This window comes from Electrophorus electricus, chromosome 4, assembly GCF_041902795.1.
Source record: "Electrophorus electricus isolate QZ-2024a chromosome 4, ASM4190279v1, whole genome shotgun sequence".
Lineage (NCBI taxonomy): Eukaryota > Metazoa > Chordata > Actinopteri > Gymnotiformes > Gymnotidae > Electrophorus > Electrophorus electricus.
Genome location: NC_137500.1, coordinates 17,602,501 through 17,613,989, shown reverse-complemented (window position 1 = coordinate 17,613,989; position 11,489 = coordinate 17,602,501). Strand labels below are relative to the sequence as shown.

The 11,489-nt window shown below is 38.0% G+C and overlaps 1 protein-coding gene across 2 annotated transcripts in view; it reads right to left on the bottom strand.

Moving 5' to 3' along the window:
- Positions 1-891: 891 nt before the first annotated feature.
- ints13 (integrator complex subunit 13) overlaps positions 892-11,489 on the bottom strand; it is a 26,078-nt gene continuing 15,480 nt past the window's right edge. For both annotated transcript variants that reach the window (XM_035523579.2, XM_035523578.2), the window contains exons 10-17: positions 10,416-10,505; positions 10,069-10,247; positions 6,253-6,417; positions 5,869-6,023; positions 3,945-4,175; positions 3,524-3,663; positions 2,654-2,789; positions 892-2,572 (exon numbers count right to left, since the gene is read on the bottom strand). In XM_035523579.2, the coding sequence (XP_035379472.1) occupies positions 2,536-2,572; positions 2,654-2,789; positions 3,524-3,663; positions 3,945-4,175; positions 5,869-6,023; positions 6,253-6,417; positions 10,069-10,247; positions 10,416-10,505 (1,133 nt within the window). In that variant the 3' untranslated portion in view covers positions 892-2,535. The remainder of the gene's footprint in view (positions 2,573-2,653; positions 2,790-3,523; positions 3,664-3,944; positions 4,176-5,868; positions 6,024-6,252; positions 6,418-10,068; positions 10,248-10,415; positions 10,506-11,489) is intronic.

The following is an 11,489-nucleotide window of genomic DNA, read 5'->3' as shown; positions in this document are numbered from 1 at the left end:
TATATATATATATATATATATATATATATATATATATATATATATATATATATATAAATAATATATATATATATATATATATAAATAAAGCCGGTATTCATGATATCTTGCCGTATCCACATATTATACACAGCCCTACCCAGAACCCAAGTTACTTCAGAATGGTGACTGATAAAAAAAAAAAAGGCTCCATAAATACCCTCCAGAATTTTACTTAATGAGTAAACCAAAGCGTATAACCTTGTTTAATTTCTTTAAGTTTAATGTAAAACACGTCACATAATTTTCATAATTTTTCAGACAGCAGAAAACATGATTAAGCAATTTAAAAACTTCAATTTGAATGACTGAAGTATTGAAACTATTAATAGCTTTGGGATTAAGTATTCATAGGAAAGTAAAAATTCCAAATGCTGTTTGAAAGCAAAATGTCTATGCATTGAACATATTAATCTGTAAAATGTGGATCTCTAAATACAGCTCACCACTGGTGGAGGTTTTGACTACTAGATGCAAACCATTTTATCTATCACGGGAATTCAGCAACGTGCTCATAGTTGTGTTGTCCACCCCACACTTATCAAATGCTCCAAACTGGTTCTGAAACAGGTAAAATTCTGGTCAGCAGGAGCCATCTATGCTCTTCAGCACTGTTGCAAGTACATTGTCTGGAGCACATTTAGGGAGTCTGCAATTGATGGTGACTATATCAGCAAGTGCATTTGTAATGAGCCCCCTAGGCAGCCAACCCTTTTAAAGTATATTAGAGCATGAAGGACAGAAGTCTAACTTATCTTAATGGATTACTAACAGGAATAATATAAAAAACAACCATCAACAGTAGTGTTTACTATCCCATATATATGCATCTCTGTTGCCCTCTTGGGATGATTTACATACATACAAATTGTTTTATATCGCATTGTAATACAGTCCCAAAATATAATCCACAAGTGTCAGCTATGAGAGACAGCTAACAAGACTTGACAGACTTGTTTCCCCAAACGAAGTAAAAAAAAAAAAAAAAAGAACAATCGTGTGGCCTTCTTCAAGGTGATAAGGAAAGAGGGAGAGAAAAAAAGGAAGAGAACAAGACTCAGTGAAAGAAAAGTTGAGACTGGGTGGTCTTTTCTAAAATCTTGTAGCTCACCAAACTGTCCTCTGTACGATACAGTGCAAAACCATTTATTACTCCTGACACAGACGTCCATGAAATGTCTATGAGCTTGAGTAGTAAAGTAAAACAAACAAACAAAAAAAGGCCAAAAATGCAGCATACACCTCACAAAAAAGCAAAAAACTCCAGAAGTGTAAATCCCTAGAGGAAGACAAAGCTGCTTTTTATAAACAATGCTAACTTCATTGTTTATATGGGACCGATTGGTCAGTACCGGTGCAACATCGTTTGATGATGAGGCAACAGATGTATACATAGAGCAAGACACCCCTTTCTGACAGGCGTAATTTCGTTGCAGATTTCCTGTAATATGAAAGTATAAAAATGGAAAGGAAAAAAACATCAACAGCTACATTGTGGAAATTGTCACAAGTTCCTTGGTGTTAGCAGAGAACCTCAACTGGACCCTCAACACCAGCTACATAGTCAAAAAAGCCCTATAGCGACTACTTACTAAGGAGACTGAAGCAAGCTCATCTCCCTCCGAGTCACCATCTTCTACAGAGGATGTAGAGAGTTTTGTTATGGGAATTGCCCTCATCTCAGACCACTGAAACCTGCTGCATTAGCAAGGACAGCCAAGGTCATTGGGGTCTCTCACTCCTCTATCACGGACATTTACTCCACACCCTGCAGCCGCAAAGCCACAAGCATTGTGGATGATTCAACACACCCCACACAAACTCTCCTTTCTCTCTTCTGAGAAAAGGTGCAAACACATACACACATTCTTACCTGACATCATCTTACAACATTATTTTTCTGCAATCTAAGGTCTGGTGTTGCCCTGTTATTGTGTTTATTGGTCTTCTATTTCATATGTATTCTTATGCTTGTGTCCTTTTGTTTCACTTTATACTTCTATGTATTTGGAACAGCAAAAAGTCTCATTCATTTTTGTTTTTCAGATGTTATGTCTCAAACAAAATTTGAAATGAGCAGACCATGTTGAATTATAAAATTATATCAGGATGTGGAGAATCTTAAATCTAAAATAATTTTTCCCAAGCATTCTTCATAAATTGTTCATTATTAAAAATTCTTATTTGCATAAGTCTGCTTGTTGATGATACTGAATATTTTAATACAATGAAGAAGTAGAAAACAATAATCAGACTCAAAATACAACTGTACCTTGACTGAGCCAAAGGTCTCAAGACAAACAAGCATCAACTCTGTTGGCCTTTATTGTTTTTTAGCTTCTTTATACAAACTAATGAGTAAAAAACATCTCATCCACAGTGAGTTCATCTGCCACAAAAACACTGTCTTGGCAAAATTCACTGAAATGTGACAGTATATCTTCTTAAGCAAGCTAATGATCCCAGAAAAGCTTGGGGCATGATCTGTACATGGCATCATCTGGTAGCTTTCCCATTCTCATGTACGTCCAGTCTGAGGGGAAATAATAAGTAGGTGAGCAATCTCAACTCAATTTTTTTGGCTCAAAAAACAGGACATGGAAAGGCAACTAACCCATTCTCATCTTTCAGGTGCTGGTACAGTTCTGCCTTGTTGTTGACAGAGTTAATCCTTCCAGCAAACTCCTGGTGCTTTCTGGAATTGGCTTGGGTGATTCTATTGGTCCAAAGACTAAATAAAGAGACAGGACCTAGAAAACAAGAAGGCCACAATTTCTTTGCATTACCAGTGGGCTAAGCTTCCCAAAAAGCCTCATAAAACAAATATCACCTTTAAATGGCAGAACAAATAATATATACAGGAGGCACACTCTCATTAAGATGATCTTAACTGTGATGATTTTAGGAAACAGGGCCCTGATTGGTTGCTTTTTGTCTTAATAATACAATTTGCATTTCACTTGAAAACAAAACTGAAGTCAACATCCCCTTAACACAAAAAAACTTAAAAGTGGGTCATAGATTTGATGTTTTCTACTTCTCAGCAATCCTATAAAATCTCGTACATTAGCAATATCTCCATTTTTGGATTATATATTCCTGATATTACTATTTTTGGATAAAATATTTCTTTGTGTTTTCTCTTTTAGGATGCAACAACTAAATGACAATAATGCTTTGATACACAGTGATCAGTATCATAATTCTTTATGCAATTCTAAAGGTCTATGTAGACCTTTAGATAGTAAAGTAACTTCACTGGGAAAAGAAAAACATTTGTGGAAAATGGTGTACAACCAAATTTTTAGAGAAGGACATTTCTCAGAGCAGGGAAATCAAACTGTATTGAACTCTGATACTCAAACACATGTATTTCAAAATTTAATTCCCAGGTTTATTAGGTGTGGTAAAGCACTTTGGTAGGCCATGAAATTGTGTCAATTCTAGTCCATCAGGATCAAAGTTGGTCACATATCCTATATACCTTTTGATTTTTCCAGAGGCTGTATTTCTTCTGTGGCAAGCCGGGGTTTCTTATTAAATGGCTCTGGAGAGTCAGGAGAATCCTTGATAACCTCAGACTCACTCTGATCCTCTTTCTCTCGCTCCATTGCTCCCTTCAGTCTGGAGGAAGAACAGAAAACAGCAAAATTAGACAGACATCCTTTTTTAATCTCAAGAGATACATTTGAGCAAAAATTTAAACACATAGTCCAATGCACCAAAACTGAAACAGCCAAATGTGAGAAGACTGATATGGTTAAGGAGGGGAAAAATAAAAATGGTATATCTACAAATCACCTCTGCAAGTTAAGGCTCCCAGAAAGAAAACTTGAGAAATCCATCTAGATGAGCTTGAATGAATGAAGGACTTTATTAGTCATGCACAAAAAAAGGCTTCTAACCTGTCTGAGTCTTGAGTCCACATTTTCTCCTCCAACTCTTTACCATTCTTCTCTGTTTTATCCTCTTTATCCTCCCTTTTTCTTCCTCGTTTTTTCCTCTCTTCTTCTTCAGGGGGTTTGCTGCGGCAGGCAATGATGCACTCCAGAACTTGCTGGTGTCTCTCACTGGTTCCAACATGAGTTTTTACGAGTGTCTCTAACTCATTCCACATAATCCGGTACTGCTCATCTCTAGACCACAGCAAGTTAAAATATTAAGATTCAAAACAAAAAATTCCATGCAAATTCTACATTGCAAATCCCACCATTTGCAAATATTCTTGTTCAGGAGGGTGACCAAATGCCAAAATATTCATGCTCAAAAGCAGGACAAAGATTTAAGTAAGTAATCCATTTGAGCGAAGATGAGCTCTTCTTTAATGGATGGATGAGAAAGAACGGACAGACAGATAAACAGACAGGTACACAGAAATCATTACAATATAACTGATACATTACTGATATTGCCCAACTCATTAGCAGCTGCCAGCTCACCAATGACCTAAATAAATTCTACTGCAGATTTGAAAGGCATTCAAAAGAGCTAAGGACAAACCATAGCCTCTTATCCCAACCTCCTGCCCTCTTACCCACCACTTGACAATCACTTCCAATCAGTCTCCCTCCCCTTTCAGGCTTCCTTCACCTTTGCCACTCCCTGATCTCACCATAAGGCTTTTCAGGGTCCAAGAGGTGATGAAGACTCCAGGGCTTTAGGTAATTCATCCACCCAGGAACTCTGCTGTGATCAACTGGCACCAGACATCTTTAACAGATTTTTGGACCTGTGCTCCATTCTCAGCTGCTTCAAATGTTCTATTATCAGCACAATCCTCAAATGAGGGACCTATGCAAGAATTCAGATTTTGGACATCAGCTCAGCTTTTACCACCACTGACTCAGCACTTCAGGAGCTCAAACTCAGCCAGATCTCAACTGACAGTGGACCAGAGATTTCCTGACAGACAGGACACAAAAGGTGTATTTAGCAAAACACATATTTAAGCTCCCTGATCTTCACCACTGGTGCACCTGAGTGCTATGTCCTCTCACACCTTCTTTTTAATCTTTATACCAACTTAAAGGTCCATCTGTGAATTTCAAAGTTTGAAGATTACAACACATTTGTCAGCCTCATAACAACATTAATGCTTACATCAATTTATTCAACCCGCTGGTGTCCTGGTGTAGTTCCAATCTTCTGATGCACAACAAGGACTGTTAAGTTGACTGTAGACTTTACACATTCCCCCTGAACATTATTGGCTCTGTGGTTTTGACAGTGAAGTCACATGTGAAATCATACTCTGCTTCTGAATAACCAATTCATTTAGCTCCTCCACCTCAAAAAACAAGACAAACTTCCAACCCCTCTCCTCAGGCAGAAGAGTCAGGACCATCAAAGCCAGTACAGCCAAACACAAAGATCTTTTCCCCTAGGCCCATGTGGACACCTTGCACTTTACCATAGCCTAGCAGCTGATTTCATTGCAGCAAACATCTCTATTGCTTTGCACTAATTAAATGTACTCATCTGTGCCATGTCACATCTAGAAATATATTTATGTACAAATGCCCATTACATATGGTAATTAGCAGTATCTACTGTATATAACTATCATGTCTCTCCAGACCTTGCTCACAAATGCCCATTCAACATTTCTTTTTATGATTTTATTATTATTATAATAACTATTTTAGCATATTGTTTTGTTTTGTTTTTTTTACATTTTATATGTAAAAAAATATTAAGATAAAAATGTTTATTTTGGTCTTTCTATATCTGTAAATAGTCCACTATGTACTTGGGTATGTTACAAGTGCACTCACCAAGACAAACCTGCTAAATAAAAGTGATTCTCACTCTCACTCATGTGATACTCACCGTTTGGGCCCTTTCCCCCGGGAGCCAACAGTAGAGATTGGTAAAGGATCATTCTTCCTTTCCATATCCACTAGGTTGTATACTGTCTTCTGGCATGTCAAAACATCATCCTCTGTCATAGTATCCTTCACTATCAGGTTTGCTAATGGCACCACCTGAGGCACAGGCAAACACAGTCAAACTACATGTTTACACACACATGCATTTAACTTTTTCATACACACTTCCATATAAGATTCAATTTCAATACAAAATATTTCTTAATAATTTATTCTAATATTTTCGCTTGCAATTAGCCAAGTAAACATCTGGTGGCAAAAACAGTATGAATGCAAAAAGGAGAAGTAACAAATTTTTTTTTTTTTTAAAGCACACACAACTTACAGCCTGCATGTTGAAAATGGTGGTTTGGGAAATTATCATTGGCCAGTAACGGGTGTGGCGCTCCAGCTGTGCTTTGGCTCGTTCAATTGGGGGTCTCCCAGCAGCGTCCAATGACATGTCTGCGAACGGAGTGAGTCGATTCTCCCTCATGAACTCCCCAAAGTCCTACAGAGTGAGGAAAGACGGAGAAAAAGAAACAAGTTTGTGCTTCACTAAAAGACTTAAACTGGCATTATGGAGATGGCAAAATGGAGATGGAGTTGGTCCCAACAGCAGAGAGAAATGTAGACCCTTTCAACCAATTCTTTAAAATCACCAATGAAGGACACACTTGCCAGTCAATGATTGCTGTAACTACTGTAATTATTAAGTTGGCTTGACAAAGCCAACTTGCTGTTTTCTTATTTGTTCTTATCATGTTCGCTTGACATAGCCAGCATCATGTTCTTATTCTTTTTATCATTATTCTACATTATTATTATTCTATACAAATATTTATACTATTTTCACAGTCTGCAGTTTTTGTTGTAGAACCACCAAATTTGACATGAACGTAGTTACAGGAATGGTGTGTTTGTGCTTTTGGGACAGATTGGACTTGCGGTTTTCATGTGCCCAGAAAATGGAATTTCTCTCATAGGAATGAATCGTGGAATGTTCGAAAATACATTGTGATGTCACAAAAGGCCATTTTCACAGAACACAAGTACAGACCCTCTTCTCTCCCTGAGCCAGAACTACATGAACATGTAAACCACCTCTAAGTCTCAACTACCACAATTACCCCCCATATTCAAATAGCCCTCAAGCACAGCTACCTCCACAGCAAAATGCCCCCTCAACCACAACTTCCCTAATAGCATAATAAGCCTTCAACCACAAATACCCCACAGCTAATCACCCCTCAACCAAAACGTACCCCCACAGCCCCTCATCAACGACCCTGTTAGTCAAATTGCCCTTAAAAACTACTCCTACAACTAAATATGCCATCAGTCCCTCAAAAACTACCTCATCATCCAAAATGCCATCAACAACTATCCCATATTTTAATAACTCATCAACTACAACTACCCCAACAGCTAAATACCCCTCAACAATTGCCCCATTAGACTACTAGTTTTCAACCAAAACTACTCCAACAGCTAAATACCCCCTCATCCTCAACTATAGTCATAACAACACCCTTACAATCATCTGGGACTCCATAGCAACCACTTGGTATCACTTTTCACACCGCTATCACTCTTCTATCCCTTCTTTTGCATCCCTCCCTTTTCATCCTTTGACTTCCATTCACTTTTCACAGCCTTCTAGCTCCTGCTTTATATGCTATAACCACCAAAATTACTATACATAATATATACTATATATGTCTGCTCTAATCTCATTGATCATCCACTGATTCTTTATTCATCCTTTTATCCATCCCTCCATCATCCCATAGGAATCCATTGATTTTATAGTTTTCAGCTGTATAGAGCTGCATTTGCTGTACTGAATGAACTGTATATATACTGTGTGCTCTAATATCACTAAACAACCCCACTCATTCTTTATTCATCCTTTTTCAACCTTCCATCCACCCATAAGAATCCACTGATTTTACAACTCCTTAAACTGTAAAGACAGAACAACTAAGTTTGCTGTACTGATTGAACTACCAGACCCAGTCACTTTACTAGACTCCACCAACCTTTTCTATTATTTCTTTCATCTCTCCAACCACCCATAGGAATCTATTGATTTTATAACTCCTTCAGATGTAAAGATAGAACAACTAAATTGGCTGTATCGATTGAACTACTGGGCCCTGCTGGGAACTACTATATTGATTTGAATGCACAGTGTAACCCATGTTTTTCACCCTCTAGTCTGATCCAGTATTGACTGGACATTATTGGGCTTAGACACCATTCTCAGCATTAACACTGACAATAAACAGTTATGTGCAAAATAATAGCAGTCTAACATCACTAATGTATTTAATTACTGATTTTGGCAAAGATAATACAACATGGGAAAAAATTCATGACTATGTGTAGACTAGTAATGGGCAACCAACAGAATCAGCAGTTATGGCATGCACACTGCTAATTTTGTGTAACTGACTCATTTAATGAAAGGGGCATGTTCAAATTAATAGCAGTGTGGAGTTCAATTAGTAAGGTCATTCATTCTATGAAGAAACAGGTGTCAATTATGGCCCTAATTTAAAGAAGGAGGGCAGAAAATGTTGTACCTGCTGGTTTTAGCCCTTGCTCAGTGAGTAAAATGGGTTGTTCCAGATATCGTACCAAAGGAGAAAGAACTTTGATCAAGAAGTTGATTGGAGAGGGGAAAACATAAAGGAAGTGCAGAAAATTGCTTGCTCAGCTAAAATGATCTCAAATGCTTTAAAATGGCAAACAAAACCACAAACATGTGATAGGAAAAGAAATACTACCATCTGTGTAGATCACAGAATAACAAGAATGGCAAAGAAGCATCCAATGATCAGCTCCAGGGAAATCAAAGTTCTTCAGTTACCTGTGAGTACTGCAACAATCAGAAGACACCTACGTGAAGCCAAACTATTTTCAAGAAACCTTAAAGTACCACTGCAGACAAAAAGACGTGTTGAAAAGGTTACAGTTTGCCAAAGAACACATTGACTGGCCTAAAGAGAAGTGGCGCAATATTCTATGGACAGATGAGAGCAAGATTGTTCTAATTGGGTCTAATGGCTACAGACAGTTTGTGAGACTACCCATAAACTCCGTATTCAAGCCACAGTACACTGTGAAGACTGTAAAACATGGAGGTGCAAGCATAATGGTTTGGGGATGTTTCTCATACTTTGGAGTCAGACCCATTTATCGCATACCAGGCACCATGGACCAGTTTGAATATATCAGAATGCTGGATGAGGTCATGTTGCCTTTTGCTGCAGAAGAAATGCCATTGAAATAGGTGTTTCAGCAGGACAATGACCCCAAACACACCAGCAAGCGGGCAACATCCTGGTTCCAGACCAACAAGACTGATGTTATGAAGTGGCCAGCCCAATCCCCAGACTTCAGTCCGATTAAGAATGACATCAAAAATGCTGACATCAAAAACCCAAGAATGCAGAAGAACTGTGGAATGTAGTCCAGTCAGCTTGGGCTGGAATATCTGTTTGCAGGTGTCAGATGTTAGTTGACCCCATACCACATAGATGTAAAGCATTATATCAGAAATAAAGGTTATACAACTAAATATTAGTTCAGTGAAAAGCTAAATCTGTAAAGTACTTTGTTTATACTGTAAATATTCAAGTTTGTAAATGAAAATGAAAACACTGCTATTTTTTTTTTAACAGCCCAATATTCTTGTTTCTTCATTTTCAGTTTAAAAATTGATATTTCGTTCATGTTTTCATTTGGAATTGAATGTGCAGTGCTCCCAGTGCCTTTGTCTATATGGAAATAAATGCTATTATGAGGATTGAGCTTTTTCTCAGTTTTAAACGCACTGCTATTATTTTGCACACAACTGTAATTGTGAGTGCTGAGCTGGTACAACCTCATCAGGCACAGCACTTGTGCTAGGACTTTTACATCATCAAAGTCACTAGTCAGTTGAGTGATCCAGCACCCAAATATATGCAGCCAACAGCTGTTCTGTAGTCAGTCAATGACTGGAGGATGACTAAAACATAACAATTGAAGGGCTATAGAGTTTTGCTGTACATTTATGAGGTGTTTCATGTGGCAAGTACAATGGCACATTATGGCAACTTCTCTATAATATTTTTAGTGTACAGTTCAAAAGTACATAAGATGAGTGACTCACTGTGATGCGGTAGTCAGTTACACGACCTCCACAGCCCTCACTGATAGACGGTGGATCCTCCAGTGTGGAGCGGGTGCTATTGAGCATGTGCAGAAAAATTTCCCCACCATGGCAACTCAGCATGTGACTGATTACCTTTGACCCAGACTTGCGGGGCTGCTCTAGGAGCACCGAGCGACCTGAAAGGGAGGATTTAGAAGTACATTTGTTTTCAATGTCTCATGGTTCTTATGTGCTTCTCATAGATCTTCCTCTGACTATGATTTCTGAAGGAGTCTTTTCGATTTTTATAAAACATATTGACATCAGACTACTGATGATAAAAACAGCAACAAATGTAAAAATACCATTCAGCAGAAAGTTAGTGAGACATGAAGAGGGTCTGCTGTTGACCTCCACAGGAGAGATCCGATATGCTCCTGTGCAGTAATGCAACTCTGAAATGCAACATCACAAATGCTAGTCAACATGGGTTCCCAATACATCTGAACTGCCATAGGCAGATCACAATATTCAATATCTTATGTAGAAAAACACTTTTTTAATTTAGAGCACTAAACGGTGAACAATGCTCTTTTCCTGCTTGTCTATTTTTATTCACCACCAATGTTATTTTGAATAAGCATGCACTTATGTACTTTCACAAGACAAAAGAACTGCAACAGCTATGAACACCTGAAGAGTGAAATAGGTGACAAGTTCAGAGAATCTGCTAAAGCAGCTGAGTCCAAAGGGCATCTGAACCAGGCAGAATTTCTGTAATTTTCACTTAAACTTTCTTGTGCACATGAGATTAAACTACAGTGAAGAAAAACTAAAAAAAAAAGGCATGAGCAGGATCTTTCAGAAGATGAACGTAATGTTCTGTGCCTGTGCAAAAGAAAATAACTGAAAGGAGAACTGCTGCTTCCGGAATGTGCAGGTTTTTTATACCAAGTATACTGAGTATACTGAGTCACTGAGTGACTCTCACCTCTTCCTGAGCTCTTTTCTTCCATAAAACCGAATACGGTAACGACAAATGTTTCATATCTTCCCTAGATATTTAGCAAAACAAAACTACTTTCCGTGTAGCACAATATAATTTAGCCTAGCACAATGCCTCGGTAGTTCAAGCCACGATGCAACAGTAAAAACCTTTGGCAATTAATGTATAAATGATCTCGTTCTGAGTTCAGCCAATTAGAAAAACTCTTCCTTGCAGCCGACCACCGACTCACCACGCAAAATGAACCAAAACAGTGCTGTTGAGGACCAACTAGAGCCAATGCTGTGGAACACACCACAATGAGTATGCATTATGGTCAGTCCTACATTTCATTATATAAGATGTTTTTGGATATAATTATAAAGAACTGCTGAAACGTTTGTATGTACTGCAACTTCAAATGATGTCTAGCTAACCTAAGGTACTCTTTGAA